The 20,920-nt window shown below is 30.2% G+C and overlaps 4 protein-coding genes and 1 non-coding gene across 5 annotated transcripts; 2 read left to right on the top strand and 3 right to left on the bottom strand.

Moving 5' to 3' along the window:
- Positions 1 to 897: 897 nt before the first annotated feature.
- On the bottom strand, positions 898 to 1,004 carry LOC115702102 (small nucleolar RNA R71). Its single transcript, XR_004008797.1, has one exon. It is a non-coding gene; the product is annotated as a small nucleolar RNA R71 (small nucleolar RNA).
- A 3,013-nt stretch (positions 1,005 to 4,017) lies between these two features.
- Positions 4,018 to 6,394, bottom strand: LOC115702098 (uncharacterized). Its single transcript, XM_030629545.2, has 2 exons — positions 4,320 to 6,394; positions 4,018 to 4,230 (listed from the first exon to the last, which is right to left on the bottom strand). The coding sequence occupies exons 1-2, from the start codon at positions 4,927 to 4,929 to the stop codon at positions 4,223 to 4,225; spliced, it is 618 nt and encodes a 205-aa protein (XP_030485405.1). The 5' UTR covers positions 4,930 to 6,394; the 3' UTR covers positions 4,018 to 4,222.
- A 4,971-nt stretch (positions 6,395 to 11,365) lies between these two features.
- Positions 11,366 to 13,070, top strand: LOC115702084 (acidic endochitinase). The gene has a single exon (XM_030629526.2). It carries the CDS (start codon positions 12,060 to 12,062, stop codon positions 12,966 to 12,968), a length of 909 nt encoding a protein of 302 aa, XP_030485386.2. The 5' UTR covers positions 11,366 to 12,059; the 3' UTR covers positions 12,969 to 13,070.
- An 835-nt stretch (positions 13,071 to 13,905) lies between these two features.
- Positions 13,906 to 17,457, top strand: LOC115702100 (acidic endochitinase). Its single transcript, XM_061108298.1, has one exon. It carries the CDS (start codon positions 14,353 to 14,355, stop codon positions 15,247 to 15,249), a length of 897 nt encoding a protein of 298 aa, XP_060964281.1. The 5' UTR covers positions 13,906 to 14,352; the 3' UTR covers positions 15,250 to 17,457.
- Positions 15,525 to 17,725, bottom strand: LOC115702099 (delta(8)-fatty-acid desaturase 1). The gene is made up of 2 exons (XM_030629546.2): positions 17,280 to 17,725; positions 15,525 to 17,162 (listed from the first exon to the last, which is right to left on the bottom strand). The coding sequence occupies exon 2, from the start codon at positions 17,159 to 17,161 to the stop codon at positions 15,818 to 15,820; it is 1,344 nt and encodes a 447-aa protein (XP_030485406.1). The 5' UTR covers position 17,162; positions 17,280 to 17,725; the 3' UTR covers positions 15,525 to 15,817.
- Between the last annotated feature and the right edge of the window lie 3,195 nt (positions 17,726 to 20,920).

Below are 20,920 nucleotides of genomic sequence, written 5' to 3'. Positions count from 1 at the left end.
ATGCTTTATGATCCCAATTTAAAATCTGAAAAGTGAGAATTGAGAATGCTAAAATTAGATAAACTAGGTTTTGATGTGAAACGAAAGTATTTGCATAGCCTTTGTGACATTTAGATTATTACTTAATGTTGATTACATGTTAGTCTAATTCAGAGATGATTAGATAACATGTGATTTATGACCTAAAAGATCTGAAATTAAAGAGTTAGGTTATTTTTATAATCTGTCATTCACATAAAGAAAGAAGAATAGCAATTAGCATTAACAATTGGGTAATTGAAACAACAGGATTCGACGTCAAGGACAAAGTGTCTTAATCTATTCAGGAATTGAAGGTGTATGCGACGTCAAGGACAAAGTGTAATACTGCCGGTTGATCTTGAAATTGAAAAGACCTGTAAAAGAAACAGAAAAAACAAAAGGCAAGAAAGAAGTGTAGCAAGAGCTGAAACAGAAGAAGTCATGGCTGACAATGCTAATGGCGGCAACAACGGTAATAACGGAGGTGCCGTTGAAGACCAGGCAAACGGTCGTAGTCTGAGAGACTACATTCTCCCAACTTTGACAGGGGTTCAGTCTTGCATAAGACCACCTGCCGTGGAGGCCAATAACTTTGAAATAAATCAGGCCACACTCCAAATGGTGCAGTCTTCAGTCCACTTTGGTGGACTCCCCTCTGAAGACCCAAATTTGCACTTGTCCAATTTCATGGAGTTATGTCAGACTTTCAAGGTAAACGGAGTCAGCGATGATGCCATCCGTTTGAGACTATTCCTATTTTCGCTGAGGGAGCGGGCCAAAAGTTGGTTGATCTCCTTGCTACCGAACTCCATTCCAACATGGACTGATTTGGCAACAAAGTTCTTGTCTAAGTTTTTTCCTCCAGCAAAGTCTGCCAAGCTGCGAGGAGAAATTAATAATTTTTGTCAGCTGGACAATGAATCTCTCCATGAGGCTTGGGAGAGGTTCAAGGATCTAATCAGGAAATGTCCATATCATGGGATTGAAAAGTGGATGTTGGTTCATAACTTGTACAACAGGTTGATTGGTAACACCAGAACGATTATAGATGTCGCAGCTGGTGGGGCATTTATGGGAAAAAGTGCAAAACAAGGCCTATGATTTGCTAGAAGAAATGGCTATGAATAATCAACAATGACCAATTGAAAGAGGCCAAACGAAGAAGGAGCTAGGTAGCTGGTATGCATGAGATAGACGGCATCACCAAATTAACAGTCCAAGTAGAGGCCCTGACAAAGCTGATGGTTGTTCAAGCAAAACAGGCTCAAGTTACTTGTGAGCTCTGTGGGGGTCCTCACACCTATGACGAATGCCCTAGATGTGAATAGTTTGCCGATAGATCAAGCAAAAGTCATCGGGAATTATTTCAAGATGTAATTTTAGACGTAAAAGTTGACTAAATTTGAAAAGAGATTGTAATTATTACATACTAATAAAAAATTAATGATAATGACTTAGTGTTAGTATATTTATTATAATTGGCTGATAATAACTTTTTGAAGATGGAGAAGAAGTACAACTAATAATAAAGATATAAAGTGAAATGAGTTGCCTTTTGTATTATACTTTTGTCTTGGTTTTGCATATGTACGTATATATGTGTCTCCATTTGAGTCAGTTGCTCAGGTTAGAGAGAAAGAGGAACCCATTGATGCCTTAGATTACTAGTCGATCGGTACTATATATATTATTATTGCCTTCTAATTAGTTTGAATTTTGATCACAGAAATCTCATCCTAAATATTATCAAAAACTCCCAAGTAACTTCTCTTTCATTCAATCAAGTTTTCAAATTTCTGGCTGTTCTGTTCATACAATTAAAAACAAATTTAGCAACCAAATGAGAACATTCTTGCCCTGCAATGTCGTTGGTCCCCACTCATGTTTTTTTGTTTGTTTGGGCTGGTCTGGCTGTAAAAGCCACGTATATTTTTATGCTCTAAGTTTCTATTTCTTTGTGTTCTTATTTAATTTGAATACATAACTATCTTCAGTTGATGGATAATTAGTAACTAGAATATTTAATCCAAAAGAATAAAACTAATTTAATTCCTTATAACTTATATAATGTATATTAATATAGTACACACATACATATATTTATATACTCGATATTAGTTTTGCTATTAACATGGGATAAAAAGAAAAATCATGCATGCTTTTCAAAAAAACACGTGATGAACTACCGGAAATTTAATAATCGATTTGAAAATCATTTGAAGAAATTTAGTTAATTAGTAAATAAAATTATCCCATTAGTTGTTAGAAAAAATAAATAAATAAAAATCCCAATAGTTTAGTTTGATAATTAATGCTTAGCTGGTCCATTAATTGATATCTCTCATAAGATATTGGGCCATGATTATATTGGAACCAACTATATATATATTTCGCTAACTAGCTGATCTTGGCTAGCTAGATTCCTATCTAGCTACCAATAATCTTCTTTAATTAGATAGAATAGAACAGCTAGCCAATTAATTAATTAATCCATATAATTTAGTTAGTTTGCAAGATGTAAAATAATTAAAAATGGTTATAAACTAAACACGATCTTGTTTAGAAACAAATTAAATGATTCAATCTGATATGTTACATCATTTGGGTCATACTGTGTCCCTCGTGACGTTATTAGAATGAACAGATCAATATATGTAACTTGACAATATTGCTGTTTTGATTTTGAAATGAATTAGCTATAGGGCATATATAGTAGTCATCATTTTGTGTTTCAAAAAACAGCAATTATAATGGCCATGTTGCTCTACTAAAGAACAAAGAATGGAGTGGCTGGTAGCGGAGACATGTTAATGACAATAATAATGTGGTATGTGAGAATGATCAGCATGGATATTAATTGGTCCCCTCGGTTGACACTGATTTCTCTACCCAAACATCTCAACCTGGCCTCAAATAAATGTTACCAAAGTTTCATTTGGGATTTTTCCTTCTTGGTCTGACAAATTGATTGGAGATATAGAAGAATCTCTTATCAGTTTATTATTATCTCAATAACATCTGTTTGTCTTCCATCACTACTAATTTCTTTCTATTAATAAACTATTCTTATTGTCATTAAAAAAGAAAAAAAATTATGCTCCAACTTTTTGTCACCTATTTTTAAAACTAGGCCACAAGAAGCGGAACAATGGTACCAGATGTCAAAGAGAATGGGATGGTCTTTATTATAAGTCTATGTAGAATATTTTGAATTGTTTGAAATTGAATGAACATATGACAAATTAATAAGCTGATTTTTCCTAAAGTAGTATAGAATACTGATAATGGAATCAAATTCACATCTTAGAAAGAGAAAGTATATTCTATAACTTTTAGTTGGAAATACCTATGTTATTAATCAAATTTGAATTCAGAATACAAATAAAGATGATTTCAAAATACAGGTTACTAAATTCATATTTATTGAAGAATATTGTCCTACATGAATCGAATTAAATGTAAAAATATTAAATTATATATAAGAATATAAAAAATTTCACTCATTATGCTTTATGCCCCATATTTCTTGACAGTATTTAAAGAAAACACACTCAGTTACTACCTCTATTAATTTAGAAAAGCACAAAACATGATATGATTCCATATCTTTCCAAGCTAGCATAATAATATATCTCATGACAAAATTTATTGAAGACGTACAATTTTGATAATTTAAGCAAAGCGTGCTCCCATAATTAAATCACAAATATACACATTATATATACTTTTTAATTCAATATTTTAACAGACTCAGACAGAGACTATACATATATACGCAATATTTTAATTCAATAGTCTATATCACATAATTAACACACGTTTAATACCGTTTTATCTTATATACGTAATCAATTAATTACAAGAAGAAGAGACACCATAGACACATGCATAGCATATATATTTATAATATATTATTATATTATATACGCGCGTAATTATTTTAAAAAATAAAATAATCCCACAGTTTAGTGCCGGATTTATAACAGCTATACAATATATTTTAAAAAATAATTAATTAATTAAAGTTAAATATATGTATGTATAAGAGTACAGCCAAGCCAAGGAGGAGCCGACAAATGAAATCGTACATACATACATACATACACATTACACAGAGCAAATCTTTTATTTTTCTATCTTTTGTTTATCATCATATGAATTAATCGAGACGACCTCCTCAGTTTTTGATACATTGATTTGATCATTTTCCTGAAAAATATACCATGTAATATTATTAATATGATCTGAATTAACGAGTACAAGACGGTGTTATAATTATAGGAGTAACTAGTATATACCTATTGATCTTTTGCAATGAAGAATAGCTTCATGAATTGAGGTGTCAGAGGTTGGAGGTGGAGATGTTTGATGAATAAAATTGCTCCACCTCCTAACTTCCAGTATTCTTCTATCTACATCATCAACCTTGGAGCCCACTACTACTAAACGACGTGTCGTTGGTCTCAGATATTCATACACCTTTCTCAACCACATTATTTGCTCTGTCGACGACGATGATGATGACTTAGACTTATTACTTCTCCTTCTTCGGAAGAAGCAGCAGCAGTAATAATAAGAGCAACCCATTTGAACATCATCATCATCAATGTTAATATTAATATTATACTCACTACTTCTCGAAGAAACGACAGTAGCTGAATCTCTGGGAGAAGTATTCGTAGTATTGGATTTGATAAGGCCATTAGAAAAGATTTCATCGGCATGAACAAATTTTGGGGATGGGGCAATAATATTTATTGGAGAATTGAAATCGAAACTCTCATCAAATTCAAGGCTCTTTACTATAGAAGGGACTATTACGTTAGATAACCAACTATCGGAGAAACTCTCAACGGCTAAAGGTCGAGAATGAGATGATGATGATGAGGCTGCAGTTTCTTCTTCCATGGATGATGGATATAACTACAACTACTGCTACTTTTTAAGTTATATATATATATATATATATATATATATATGTGTGTCAAGTACTTGAAAACCTTAAATTATATATTTATGTAAATGTAAATATAATTGATATTGTAGTGTGAAAAAGGGACACGTGATTGGGTGTGAAGTTAGAAGTTAGAAGTTAAAGCAGTAAAGAGTGGGTGTCTTCAAGTGCCTACATTGTCTATTCTTTCACGTTCATTCAGCAGACAAATGGAACAAAATTAGCAGTCTTGACAGTACAGCCTTTGTCTTGTTTCAAGATTTTCCTTATCTTTAATTACATATTATCATTACTTCCTCAAGGTTTTATTATTATTATTATGTAACTTATATAATATATATAGGGGTCTTTTCAATATTATACCTAAAATTAATTTTATTTATAAAAATACCTTTAAGAAAATTATTTGCACAAATACCGATTGCCACGTCAGCATAAATACCGAAATATAAAATAATTACCGAAAATTGAAAAAAATAAAAAAATCTCGCTTCCAGAAATTTTAGTGTTTTGCAAATTTTAAAAAAAGCAACCTTTTGGTTGCTTTTGATGTAAATAATATATCAATTAGTTACTTTTTATTAGAAAAAAATTAATTCAAGATAATTTTTTTCTCATACACATTTGGTTGCTTATTTTGATCAGACAACTTTAAAATTAATATATATAATAATTTTCATATTGTAACTAATTCTATTATGTTTTAGATACTATTTGGTAACTTTATAAGTTTTTTTATTAACATATTAAATTCTTTTTATTAAATAAATTTATTATTAGTATACTATATTTTAACTTTTAAATACAAAATAATAAAAGACTTTAAGTTAAGTTATGATGTTACTTGATATGTTAAAGTTTATTAAATTTTAAATTTTATTACTTTTTGTTACAAAATATAAAAAAGGAACAAAAAAGTTTCTTTTAACACATACTAAAATGTAAGAGAGATATCTAAATGTTAGAGGAAAAATAAAAAAAACTAAGAGAAATAATAAATTTAGAGAAAAAGAATAATAAAAAAAATATTAATAAATGAAGAAGATTTTTTCAAAAAAACAAATTAATAAATAAATGAAGAAGATAATAATGTCAGAAAAAGAAGAAGTAAACAAAAAGGAAAAAAAAAGTAAAAAGATAAATATTGGAGGAGACTTATAATTTCTTGTTTAGATTTTAAATTATAGTGTGTTATTTTGTTGTTTAAGAAACCTTAGTCTAACTTTTAATTTTAGTCATTTTTTTTTGTAGCAGAAAAATATATGCTTCTAACATGTCAAAATGATCACTTTAAAAAATAGATTATAATAGTGTAATTTTTGTGTCCAAATAATAAATTGCGTGACTGAAAAAACTTTTGAAATAAAAAAAAATAAAGAAAGTGAGAATAATAACAATTTGTGTCGTTTATTCACATAATTTTTTTTTTTTAAAAAAAAAAAATCTGATTGTATATCAACTAGGAGAGTCAATAAAATGTAAAAGAAAAACATATGGTTAATTTTTAATTTTAGTAGGCGTGTAGCAGTATTGAAAACAATAAAATGGTCTAAGAAAATTTCATAAATACAATTCACGTTGATACATATAATTATTTTTTTCTAAAACTACTAATTAGATTAAAAAACAAAAAAGAATGTAAAATAATAATAAAAAAAAGAATAGAATGTAAAAAAAAAAAAAATATTTGATCAACCTAGTTTACTGTTATTTTGAAAAAAATAAGATTTTTATTATAAAATAAAAAAAAAGCTACCGTCTAGAAAAAGAAAAAAAAAAAAAAAAACAGCTAGCATGTAGGCAGAGTTTAAGAGAGAGAAGCAATAAATATACATTGGTATACCTATAAAGAAATGCCTAAATTGTGAGTATTAAAATAGGTAAGGGTAAATTCTTAAATAATTTAGTAATAATAGTTATTGGTGCAAATATTTCTAATATATAGATATATATATATATCTATCTATAAGACACAATTTTAATGTCCAATATATATAAATGACTTTTTTTGCAGAGTCAGGAAACAGAAATTTCCACGGTTTTGGATGGTCATTTATTCTACCCAATTTCTAAATGGATGAATAGGGGACGATTTTTGAGACCATTATAACAAAGCTTGTATTATGTTTATTGCATCATAAACTACGAAGTCAATAAGAATCCAATTTTATAGTAGTGAAAGTAGTTTAATTATTATAACAAAACTTGTAATTGTATAAATTATAAAAAATTTTAAGTGACCAAAAAATTCGTGACTAAAGATATTAGTCACAAAAATTACGATTTGTTGTGATTAAATGTGTTTTTAGTCACAATATTTATTGTAAACAAAACTAAATTAATGACAACTTATAACTAAATACTATGTTTTAGTCACAAGTAATTTTAGTCACAAGTAATTTTTTATTGTGATTAGAAGTCACATTTAGTCACAAAAAATTTATGTTGTGACTAAAAGGTTGTCACTTAAAGTAATAATTTTTTGTAGTATGTTAATTATAATATCACTTTTATGTACAAATATATGTTGTAACTAACTAAAATATATATATTTTTTTTTCTTCCAATTTTTTAGTACAATTTTTTATCCGACTGTGCAAAACTTTCGGAAATACTAAGTATTATAGCCGACTGTTTATTAAAAGTCGCATATATTATTGGCAACAATTTTGCACTATAGGTGACGGTGTCGACAATTTTACACAATCAGCTATAACATTACATCGGAAAAAAAAATCTTCAAAATTACAATATGAACAATAAGAACTAGGGCGGTTCAAAAAAATTTACAAGTTGCCCAAACCAAATTGAATAAACTGATAAAAATACAACTCGAATAACTTTACAAAAAATTCAAACCGCCCAATATCGAGTTGAATATTAATTTCTAACCCGTCTAAATAACCCGAACAAATCGAATAAACCGATTTACATATTTTTTACTAAAATTAATTATCTATAATATAATATATAAATTACAATTAATAGTTAAACTATTTTACATTTAAAGTTTGTATTTTATAATATTTAATTTGAAATTTAAACTATAAATATTTTAATTTTGAAAGGCCTATACTATACATTTATTTTTTCAAATCAATTATTTGAACATTAAAAACTAACAATAATGAAAATAAAAATAAAAAATAAAGATCGGTTTAAATGGGTTAACCCGACCAAACCAATGAAAATCCACTACTAACAGATCATTGGACGAGTTACACTTTTTTTATTTTTTCATTGGACGGGTTACAAAACCCGACATTTATATTGGGTTAGTATAAAAATATACTATAATCCGACCTAACCGACCGATGTACACCCCTAATAAGAATAATATACAAATACAAATTCAAAAATTATTGACCAATATACACAATAAATATGTATATATACACAACCAATAAAAAAACTTAATAATAAAAGAATAGTCTTTTTTGTCTTCTCCGACGAGCACTCAAAATAAGAGTTTTTTCTGGCCTTAAGAGTCTCAGAGAGTTGAAATTTGGGCCACGGCTCCGCCGAAATCATTACCCTTAGATACTCAACGATTTGTGAACTATAAAAATCTCAAAAATATATAGATACCAAAATAAAAATAATAGAGATTAATTATTTTGTAGACCTATGGTCACCGATGAGGAAGAGGCGCCACCAATCCTTGAGATTTACTATCATGGTGAGAGAGGGGGGAGAGGGAGAGTGAGAGAGAGAGATCGCTTTGTGGTGGTGGTTTCTATTGCGAGTTTGAAGACGAGAGAGAAATAGAGACAAGAGAGAGCGAGATCTGAATGTTTGAACCAAATAAATTATTTTTGGATTTTTTTATGTTTAACGCGCTATCTCCAACGATTTTAAAATTGTAAGTTATAATATACCCGATAGTTTTAAACTGTCAGGAATACTATGTTTTAATTCGTTTTAGAATTTTAAAATTGTGACTGTTTTGCATAGTCTGAGTGAAGATTCTAAAATGACAGTTTAAAACTGTCGAAAATACTATTTTAACCGGTTTTAAACAGTGATTTAACTTTATTAGCGACAGTTCCTAAAAAAAATTAATTTGAAAACCAACGGAAATTGTAGTATTTACACATGTAGTATAAGTGGGTTCAAATTCCAACAAGACCATGTATACTTTTTAGTATTTTATGTTTCTTTTTTTCATGATTCTCTATCAATAACATTTGTATTATTACCTCAATGAAAGTAATTTTTTTTAGAGAGAAAAATAGAATTTCTCATTAATAAGCAAATGAGACAATAGTCTATTACATATATATATCGCTCAACTTAAATCTTGAGTCAGTCAAGAAGACTTATTTAACTAAATTAGGATACTATGTGAAAGTGAGAATAATTAGTTATAATATTGACAGATATAAAAGTATGCCTAATTATATGTATTATGTATCAGATTTTATTTTATTTTTCTTCAAGAATTCTTAGATACTAAGAACTATTATTAATATTATATAGTTTTGTCAAAAAAAAAAAAAAAATACATGACACATATAGTTTCAAGATTTGATTCATTTGGTTAAAAGAAAAACTACAAAGAGTACTGCTATTTATCCTAAGATCAATCAACTTCACCATTCACGTACGTAGGTGTTGTTGGATTGGTTAACTGTGGCCTGCAAAGTCTGTCAAGAATACTACTTCGATTTGGTCGAAATAGGTAGCACTATGTGCATGAACTTTTTTTTTCTTTTTCTAAGGTGGTATTTTAACTATTACAAATCTTGAAAATCAGTGAGGAACTGAAGATATATACCATTGAATATTATATCACTTACTTTTAATGTATGAAAGAAATTCCAAAGCAACAGGACCTTTTTTTTTGCAATATACTATAAAATATAAATTGGTGAAAGTCGAAGTATAAACAGGCCCAAGTTCTTTATTAGATTTTATCATGGTATTTTAACAAAAATAAAGTATTTAAACAACTATACTACAGTTAGAAATCATGGTATGATATTCTTCAAAACAAGCTTAAACTGTGGTATTTCTCACATTTACAATATATTTTATTAAAACAAGTGTACCACATTTAGAAATCATGGTATGATATTCTTCAAAACAAGCTAAAACTATGGTATTTCTCACATTTACAATATATTTTTGGATAAATACTATTTTAGACCTTATATTTTATAAAAGTTACTAATTTGTTAAATAACAAAATAGATCCTGTATTTTCTAAAATTGTACAAATAGGACCCTGAACTGATTTTTTGTCAAAATAAAACTTAATAATAATCTGATCTAGAGATGTTATGACAAATCTGGTTACATTTTTTTTTGTATATGTTTGTATTAAAAATTATTTTAAAGTTGGTTATATTAAAAAATAAAATTATTGAAAATTGTGGTTAGGGTCCTATTTTTACTTTAAAAATATAGAGTCTATTTTGTCATTTAGCAAAACAGGAGTCAAATTAGTAACTTTTGCAAAACATACGATTTAAAATAGTATTTACTAGGGTTGTACAAAAAAAAATTGTAAATCGCCCAAACCGAATAACCCGCCCAAACCGAACCGAAAAAATCGATAAAAATTACAAACCGAAATAACCCAAAAAAATTACAACCCGCCCAATCTGTTAATTGGACGGGTTGAAAATAGGTCCAACTCGCGCAATTAAACCAAATAACCCGACCAACCTAACTTTAGCTTTTTTTTTTTTTTTTACTTTTTAGTTTTTATTATATATAACATAAATGATTAAATATATAATAATATAAAATTGTATACTTAATTGTTGGTTTCAAAGTCATATATATTGTGTTGTGCTTTGGTGGAATCTGATATTTTTAATTTATCTTTTTAATTTTTATTGACTTTGAAACCCAAAAAAAAAAAAATTAGCCGGTTTGGGCGGGTTAACCCAACCAAATCGCCAAAACCGTTGGTCGGTTTACAAATTTTTTTTTTTAAATTGGGTGGGTTGCACTTAAATTTTACCTTATATTTTTTTTACATTGTTTTCTATAATAAAAAAAGGTAAAATAAATAAATTGTAAAATTACTAAAAAAAAGTATTATTTTGTTCTTCATAAAATTGTCCAATGTTTGTGGAGGTTTTAATGAGCCCATATTTTTCAAAAAAAAAAAAAAATCCAAAATAGTCCATTCCCGCCCACCATTTACATCCTATATGAGGTTGTTCAATATGAATTTTGATGGTTTTGAAGTTTTCAATCAAGTTTTCATTGTGTTTTAACTGAGTTGTAAAGCTAAGTTGTTGTTTTGCTTCAATTGTAAATTTGTAATGGGATTTGTTTTATATGGTTGTGCATTACTTGTTTCTTGGTGGTGACTATCAATTCGGAAGTGAGTTACATACAGAGGAGAGGAATTAGGATTAACTTGATGACACCGAACACAAACTCCATGAATTGATTATAAAAGAGCGAAAGTTGAAATAATGCCCTTTCTTTGTGTGATAATTTTGTTCACAAAACTGACTTTGAGGATTCCCTTTCAACTATTTAAATTTGTCCACGAGAATGGTATGGTGCTTGCTAAAGAGTTTAAAATAACCCTGTCAATTTTCTCTTTTTTTAATATTTATCTAAAAAGAGGCCTAAAGATATTATTTTAGAAGTGGAAAATTTGTAATTTAACTTGCAATAATGTTGAAATGAAAACTACTTATTCTTAACAAATTACGAAATATAAGACTACCACCACCACGAGAGCCAATATATTAGAAATTTCTGCCCAATGAATTGCTTATGATTTGAACCATCCTTTGTCATAATTCATGATACATACATGTATACCGTTTATATATGTATATAAACATTTTGGAGATCTTGTATGCTAAGTTACAAGTGCAAAGAGACAAGATAAGACAATGTTCACATGTGTATATGGGTTTGTTAAAACTCCGTTTCTGGCAAGGTAACTAAACCAACACAATTAGCAAAAATTTCAAGACACAAAAACAGAGGTGCATAAGACATGGGAATCGTCAGAGCAACTTAGTACTATAAAAAGCCAGTACTTTGAAACATAGCTAATCAGTTCTAAGAAAACACAACTCATTACTTACCCTTTTCGTCAATACTCATTATGGCATTGTCTTCATTGTTATTCTCTTTGCTAGCTCTTGTTGTAGCACTAATGGCACTGGCCATTACTTCAGAAGCAGGAAAAATAGCCATCTACTGGGGTCAGAATGCAAACGAAGGCACCTTATCAGATACTTGCGCCACAGGCAACTATGACTACGTGAATATAGCTTTTTTACCAACATTTGGAAATGGCCGAACTCCAATGATGGACTTATCAGGTCACTGTGATCCCTATAGCCAAGGCTGCACTGGCTTAAGCTCAGACATAGAAGCTTGTCAAGCCAAAGGCATCAAAGTAATGCTCTCCATCGGCGGAGGGGCTGGAAGCTACTCACTTTCCTCTAATTCTGATGCCAAACAAGTCGCTACTTATCTTTGGAACAACTTCTTAGGAGGTCAATCATCTTCTCGTCCACTTGGACCAGCCGTTTTGGATGGCATTGACTTTGACATTGAAGGAGGGTCAAACGAGTATTGGGGTGACCTTGCCAGAACCCTCAAGAAGCACAGCTCTAGAGGCAAGAGTAATAAGAAGGTTTACATAACTGGAGCTCCACAGTGTCCTTTCCCAGACGCTTGGCTTGGAAATGCTCTCAAAACAGGGCTTTTTGACTTTGTTTGGGTTCAATTTTATAACAACCCGCCTTGTCAATACACTTCTGGAGATATTTCAAACCTTGAAAATGCATGGAAACAATGGACTTCTGATATCCCAGCTGGAAAAATCTTCCTAGGCCTCCCTGCATCTTCTCAAGCCGCCGGTAGCGGTTTCATTCCGGCTAATGATCTTATCTCCAAGGTCCTTCCTGCCATTAAGGAATCTTCCAAATATGGAGGAGTTATGCTTTGGTCCAAGTACTATGATGACCAAACTGGATACAGTTCTTCTATCAAGAGCCATGTCTAGAAATTATACTATTCTATGATTTGTTATCATTAGAAATCATTACTACTTCTGCTGTCTATCTTCTATTTTACGTTGTATGCTACATATTTATATCTAAGTAATACATATCTTTTTGTTCAATTCTGTCTTTATTTGTGTCTTTTTTCTTTAACTCTGCTTTAACGTCATGATCTATTTGAAATGAGTTGTCGCAAGTTAACAGCACATATACTAACGTGGACCCCGATTATATTTCTCTAGTAATAATTATGTGTTTCTCAATAGAAAGATTAAAAATGGTGAATAATAATCAGAACTTGGGATAAATAAGTAGAATAACAACATGTGCCAGCCAGTTGGATGAAACATACAACGTGTTCTTCTACCTAATTAAACATGGAATTAATATCTCATACCTGTTCTTCTATTGAAACAACTTACCACACACACACCTGTTCAATATCAACATGTCACAAACTTGTAATTGACCTGTTATTATTATGTTATAATGGGTTAAAATAAGTTAATTTTTCTCTCTTCCGATTATTAGATAATATAAAATATATATATTGGGGGTTGTTACAAGAAGACGATGTGCAAAATAAACGAGTTTACTGTATAAAATGTTCTAATTTCATTGAACAGATCTTGTCCGGAATATTACTTCGTTTGATTGGATACTTTAATTGACAAAATGGCTTTTTTTATATTCATAATAATATCGTAAAGACTAAAGAGGAAATTGTATCCTCAGTAGACGTGGTTTGGCGAAGACTTGCTCGACATGTAGGGCCCTCTCCTCCACCACCACCAAGCATAATAGTCGTTATGCAATAATGACCACTAATTTCTATGGCCTACCCAACTTTTCTTAATAGATTTAGGGTCCCCTCTCTATATAAAACTTGCCCTCATGACCAATGCTTTGGCCGCTGATTGTTGACTACTCGTTTCGAAAAATATCTAATCATAAAATCTTATTTTATTTTATATTTTTTTCGTGGTGAGTATTTTTTTCTTCTCTTTCTAGTGTGTCTCGCTCTCACACCATTCAAATTGATACGTTCTTCGTTTTCGAATGCTTATTGGGCCACTAAAACTGATGTTCCCTCCAATCACATTGAATATCAGTAAAGACATTTGTACGTGACAAAAGACCAGTAGCATCTAGGATTTGGACATTTGAGGATGTGGAAATTTATTTTGTTTCCTAACAAATGCATTTTTCGTTAATTTACAACCATTTTTCATGGCAAAAATTAAACACAGGTCAAAATTAAAACGACTTGTCAGCCACGCAGTTCCCCAACAAAAGACCGTTAAACTGAAGTAAAACTTTCTTATAAAAGATGTGATATTTGCCAACAGTAGAATCAACAACCAAACTTTAAAAATTACAGCGAAAATGGCAGGAAAGTTGGCACTTTCACAAGCATTATTCCTTGGTTCAGTAATTCTTGCTCTGTTGACTAGAATTAATGCTGGTGACATTGCCATCTATTGGGGTCAGAATGGGATGGAGGGAACTCTAGAAGAAACTTGTGCAACTGGTGATTATGACTTTGTTAACATAGCTTTTCTTCCAACCTTTGGTAATGGCCAGACACCAGTAATCAATCTCGCTGGCCACTGTGATCCATACACAAATGGTTGCACTGGCTTAAGCTCTGACATTAAATCTTGTCAAGCAAAAGGGGTCAAGGTATTGCTGTCTATTGGAGGAGGTGCAGGGAGCTATTACCTTACCTCTTCTGAGGATGCTAGACAAGTTGCAACTTATCTTTGGAACAATTTCTTAGGAGGAACTTCATCATCTCGACCACTCGGGGATGCTGTTTTGGACGGAATTGATTTCGATATTGAAGGAGGAACAAACCTACACTGGGATGATCTTGCTAGATACCTATCTGGTTACAGCAAAAAGGGCAAGAAAGTATACCTAGCTGCTGCTCCTCAATGCCCTTTTCCTGATGCATGGGTTGGTGGTGCTCTTAAGACAGGCCTATTTGACTATGTTTGGGTTCAGTTTTACAACAATGCTCCTTGCCAGTATTCTGGAGACATAAACAATCTTGAAAATGCTTGGAAACAGTGGACTTCAGATATTCCTGCAACCAAGATTTTCCTAGGACTACCTGCAGCCCCCGCAGCCGCTGGGAGCGGCTTTATACCTGTGGCTGACCTTACTTCTAAGGTTCTACCAGCTATTAAGGGTTCATCTAAGTATGGAGGAGTTATGCTATGGTCTAAGTACTATGATGATCAAACTGGATATAGTAAATCCATAAAAAGCCATGTCTAATAGTCTAAATTACTCTCCCACTGCTATGGGAGTATGTATTTGTTATACATGTATATGACTATAATGTATAAATATTTGCAGAATTATGAGCTATTCATACATATTACATATCAGAAATTGTCTTTCATCTAATTTTCTGAAAATCTATTAAGACTATTTTCACATCCTCTGTTTCAATGCACACATGAAGATAATGTTAGCATATATTAGTAGAGCATATAAATATATGTATATGTATGTGATTTGAGAATTACAAACAGCAACAAAAAAGGAAGTAATCCCAAGATAATATCTATAAACTATTTTCCATCTCATTGATCAGCGCTCTCAACATATATATCAAAGCAAAGAAAAGAACTAAAACAGCAACATGTAGAAATGAAATCAGTTCTAGCGAAAAGATTTCAAACTTGATAGGTATATATGAATAAAAAATGATAACGTGCTCAAAACCACTAACAATAGACCGTCACCATTTTAAGTTCTCAACTTATTACTTGAAAAATAATGATCAAATGCGAAGGGGGAAAAAAGGGAGCTAAAAGAAGAGCCTCCAAAATCTGACTCTTCAGCCATGAGTATTAACAGCTTCCCAGACCAAGTTCTTGGGGATAGGGTTGGTGAGATCTCGTGCTTGAAGGGCAGCAGTCCTGAGAGTTTTAAGGGTGGAAACATTGGCGTCCCAGAATGATAAGCTCCTGTAAGGTAAATTGTGCTTCTTGCAAAGGTCAACAACAATAGGAGAAATGTTCCTCAATTGGCAACGAGGCATGCGTGGGAACAAATGATGCTCAAGCTGAAACTGCAGCCCTCCATAGAACCAATCCATCCAAGGTGAGCATGAAATATCTATAGTCCCAGCAGCCTGCTTCTCAAACCAATCATTCCCACCAGGGTGACCGAGATAAACATCTGCTGAGAAATGGTTCAAAGTGAATTGAACATGTTGAACTGATGTGACTGCAAAGCTCAAGAGCACAAACATCGTCCTCTCTGTCCAGGTGGGCAAACATGAAACAAGGAGAGGGAACCAAGTCCAGAACACAAGGGTTCCCATTATGTTCAAAGCTCTATTTGGGATAGGTCTTTTTGACAAGAGCAACAATAGTGTCTGTACAAACAAGTTAACCCTGGCAACACACATAACTGGATAATATGTCCAATGTTGGTAACTGATCATGAACCTAGACAATGAATCGAATGTCAACTCCCTTCCATAAAAGCGTGAAGTAATGGACTTGAAGAATTTAGAAGACACTGCAAAGACGGGAATGTGTTGAAGATCTGGATCATAATCAAGGCTGTTGCAAGCAATATGATGGGCATTATGAGTCCATTTCCACCAAGCAATGCTAATCCCAGTAAGACAATTCCCAGCCAAAAGCTGAGCAAATTTGTTATATCCAGGGCTTAACATGACCTGATAATGCCCAGAATCATGCCCAACATAAGCGCTTTGAATCCAAAGCATCCCCAATACGACAGCACAACCCATATGGACTAAAATGCTCTCAGATTTCACAACACCATAAACAACCATGGAAAGCATTATAGCAACACATGTGAGAGTGTAGAAAATCCCATGACCTTTCTTTTCAAACAACCCCAGTTTGGTAAACTCGTTTGAAATTCTCCTATAATCCTTGGAAATCTCTGAGACCACGAAATCTTTGACATAATAACCGGTGAAAAACTGATCAAGATGCTTCCACGCAGTACCGGGATGGTATGCAATAAAAGCATCAGTAACATCTCTGCCAGCGAAACTTAGTAGAGGCGCATCCCCACCAGGGTGATCCTTAAGCCATTCTGATACATTATAAACCTTACCCTGAATAGAGATCCACAGATCCCCTGCCTTGTTGTGCTCCTTCAGTTCCTCAGTGGTAATGTACTTCTTCTCCGCTTCCATTCTGGGTAAAGAAAAAGAAAAAACACAGTAATCCCAGACAGATATTCAGAATGAGAACCAACCAGAAAGAGAGAGATCCCACAAAGTGATAAGAAAGTGAAAAGAAAAAAAAAATGACCTCAAACTAAGAAACCCTTTTGAGAAGAATAAATAAAAATTTATACTTTCTCTATTGTTTATGGGGTATGGTTTTTTTTCTTCTCTTTTTTTTTTCGTTAGAAAAACAACCCCATTAACAATAAGGTGTTTTCTTCTATGACTTGGGTCTTTGTATCTTTTTTCCCCTTTCAAATTCTGATCCTTTTTCTTGTTTGGACTCTGAGTTTTTATTGTATTTTTTTTTTTTTGGATTTCCTTTTGTTAGCGACGTAACACGAAGGAGAGATTGAGGTTTGTGCACCCAACGAAGCACGCGGTTAAGCTTGCCGTTTGCGGTGGAAAAGAGACCTAGTCTTGTTGTATGCGCTTCGTTCAACTTGTGAATTTTGTGGGACCCAAATTGCTCAAGGGGCATCTATTTGAGGACACGAATTTACAAGGATATTTTTGACAGCACACTTTTTTTCTTTCCTTCAATTTACATCAAAACCCTTCATTTATAATGTTTATCGATCCACATCTTATATTTTTAAATTTATTGTAAACACTAAACACCTCTTTTGTCGCCAACTATTAATATATTTAAGAAAAAAAGATTATTTAATATTTCATCTTTTTTACAGTTATATTAAATTAAATATATCTATTTTGACGAGGGCCCTTGTTGTGTTGCTGTAGTGCAATATTCTTCTAGTCTAGATACTTGCTTATCTTATGCCTTGTGGCATTTTTTTTTTAAAATATTATTTTTATAATTTTGAGAAACAACAGGGTGTCAAAAGTAATTCCACGATTCCATGAGTGATGGCATTTTAGTAAATTCACTATTAGATATTTTCCGGTTGGTATGGTGATGGGTCTCACGTGCGTTGATTCAGCGACCGGAGCGCTAAATAAAGAAAAGAGTAGAAAATAATTGAGTCTTTTTAGTTGTCACCCAACCCAATTTTAATTTTATTTTTATTTTTTTGAATTAATTGCTTTTTTATTTAGAAACCAAATAACTATTAAAAAATATCCAAACGAAAATATCTGTCATTTCATAATTAATTAGTTAAATTGTAGTCGTCCATTCATTCTCCCACTTTTAAAGGTCACGAATTATCTGTTAATTCTTGCAAAAAAAAAAAAAATCAACTAAAAATTTAAAATATATTAATTTTAAAAAAAACCTAAAATATATTAATTTAAAAGTAATCTAAGTAAAGCATTAAAAGAAATAATAACAGTTACACCACCAATGATCATAAAATTGGAGAACTGAATGTCTTTAAGGATATACACCATTAATTATTTTCCCTTTTTGTTTGGCTAATCAGTTTGCTTAGTGTTACAACAAGTATTTTTTTTCTAAATTATTATTTTGTTGTTTTAATATGGTATATTCCTTATCTGTTGACTTTGTTATGTGGTATATTAATTAATTAATATATATTAGTATCTCTTTTACTTAATTATTAAGTATACAATGGGTTCTAAATTTATAGTTTTTGTTGGTTTTTTTTTACGACTTGCCATCAAATTATTCTTAATAGTTAAGAATAATAAGTTTTTAACCACTAAAAGATTGTTACAGTAATAATTTTTACTATTATCTTTTTTAAGCAGTAGATTTAAATGAATATAAGTAACCTTGATAATGCAATATTTATCTTATTTTATTTTTAATATTTTTGTTAAATGATCTGGAAATTAAGAGGTTGATTATTTTGTTCATTTTTCTAATTTTAATCTTGATTGTGTCTCTAATGAAAGATGTTTCGATTGAATTGTATACTATTATTTTAATTAATTGATATTTATAAAATTACCTGATTTATTAAAATATATATACAAAAAAAAATACAGGATATAATATTTTCCTTCCCACCTTTAAATTTAATGGACGTTCGAAAGTTTTAAATTTAAAACGTATTTTTAATCTTTATTTGCTTAATATCGAACAAACTAATGAGTTCTGGAGTTGTTGGACACTGAGAGTCCTTTTCACACAGCTTTTGAAAAAGCTAAAAGCTAATTGAAAAAACTGTAATAAAATTGTATTTGATAAGTAGTCAAAATAAAACATTTTAAATAATTTACGGAAAAGCTACCACTAAAAGTTAAAACTGTTCTAACTTAACTTTTAGAAAAAACTCTTTTGATTAAAAGACTATAATAAATTTATTTTTACTAAACCATACTTATTTATTATATATTAGAAAAATAAAAATATTTAAATAAATTAATTATAATAAAATAAATAATAATTAAATCTCTTATTTTTTAAAAAAATATTTTATATTTTATTTAATATTAGCAATTAATATCAACCTAGAATTTTTTTATGAACTTAAGTTTATGATTTTTTTACATTTAATAAAATATAATATAAAAATAGTATAAATTAACTTTTATCAAATACATACAAATATATTTATATTTGAAAAAAAAATATATGAAAAATAAAAATATTTTATAATAAATTAGATTATAACATTATCATTACAATATATCTTAACAACTCATATTACTTTAAAATTTATAATTTACTAAATACATTAACTTTTTTCTACAATTTTGCTCCAATTGATTCTTTTTTTTAGCATAACTATAACTACTTTTGTCAGAGCACAACTGTATTATAGTCACGCTAATGGATTAACAAAAACAAATGTTGCCAATATGAAATATGCCCTTTCATTCAAACTTAAGGAATATATTTTTTGTTTTTTCAAAAAAGAAAAATTGAAAGTAAAAGGTCATTTTCTTAACGTTATAGACTACATTCATCTGAAAACAATGTTATAGATTTGAGCTTATATTCTCTACTATTATTAAAAAAAAAAATGGGAATTTTGCTAAAAAGAAAAAGAATAACTACATTAAAAGAATGTAGATTTTGTTTTTATGAAGAATCATTTAAAAAAAAAAATGTAAACATCTTTTAACATTTACAACTCTAGTTTGTTCTAACAAAAATATTACCGTAAATTATTCAAAAAAAAAAATATTACCGTAAATTGTACTAGAATCTCATTTTTTTTTTGTTTTTTTATTTTTTTATTTTTATATATCTAATTATTTAAAGCATTGATAATAGGCACTAGTAATACCTAGCATCTTCTAGACATGTTGTGTTATGATTGATTAGCAATACTCCCTAAAAACTATTATATTAAACTATATGAAACCCAATACTTAGTTGGACCAATAGCGATATTAACACATAAGAGGTTGCTAGATATCACTGTGACCTTTAGCATTTTTCAATTATTTATTATGTTTTGTTAATTCTTGTCACTCTAACTTTGATAATCACAAAATTAAACACGTGTCAAGAGTGCTTTAATTTAGGTCTATTGTTCTTATTCGAGTGGTAAGACCATCTCTAATGGATGGTGTATATTTTGGATTAAATTTGGTTCAAAATATACTATAAAACTATATTTGGTCCAATTTTTATATTGTGCTCCAATGCACAAGGTGCAAATTAGCTATAAAAATCAATAAAATCATTAATACTCATTAAAAATATACAAACAATTAACTTTATTTATATTATTTTAATAACTTATAAATATAAAAATATTTTTTATTAATGAATAGTATTAATGAGTGACAAATCGGTAATTGAAAAAAATGACATTTATTGACTTGTGGGCTAAAATTTGGCAAATG

Source organism: Cannabis sativa, chromosome 1, assembly GCF_029168945.1.
Source record: "Cannabis sativa cultivar Pink pepper isolate KNU-18-1 chromosome 1, ASM2916894v1, whole genome shotgun sequence".
Classification (NCBI taxonomy): domain Eukaryota; kingdom Viridiplantae; phylum Streptophyta; class Magnoliopsida; order Rosales; family Cannabaceae; genus Cannabis; species Cannabis sativa.
The sequence above is the reverse complement of the archived record's forward strand: the minus strand, read 5'-3'. Positions and strand labels throughout refer to the sequence as shown.

What these genes read in the sequence shown, in the direction of transcription:
- LOC115702099 (XM_030629546.2), bottom strand. Translation starts at nt 17,161, where the DNA reads ATGGAAGCGGAGAAGAAGTACATTACCACTGAGGAACTGAAGGAGCAC.
- LOC115702084 (XM_030629526.2), top strand. Translation starts at nt 12,060, where the DNA reads ATGGCATTGTCTTCATTGTTATTCTCTTTGCTAGCTCTTGTTGTAGCA.
- LOC115702100 (XM_061108298.1), top strand. Translation starts at nt 14,353, where the DNA reads ATGGCAGGAAAGTTGGCACTTTCACAAGCATTATTCCTTGGTTCAGTA.
- LOC115702098 (XM_030629545.2), bottom strand. Translation starts at nt 4,929, where the DNA reads ATGGAAGAAGAAACTGCAGCCTCATCATCATCATCTCATTCTCGACCT.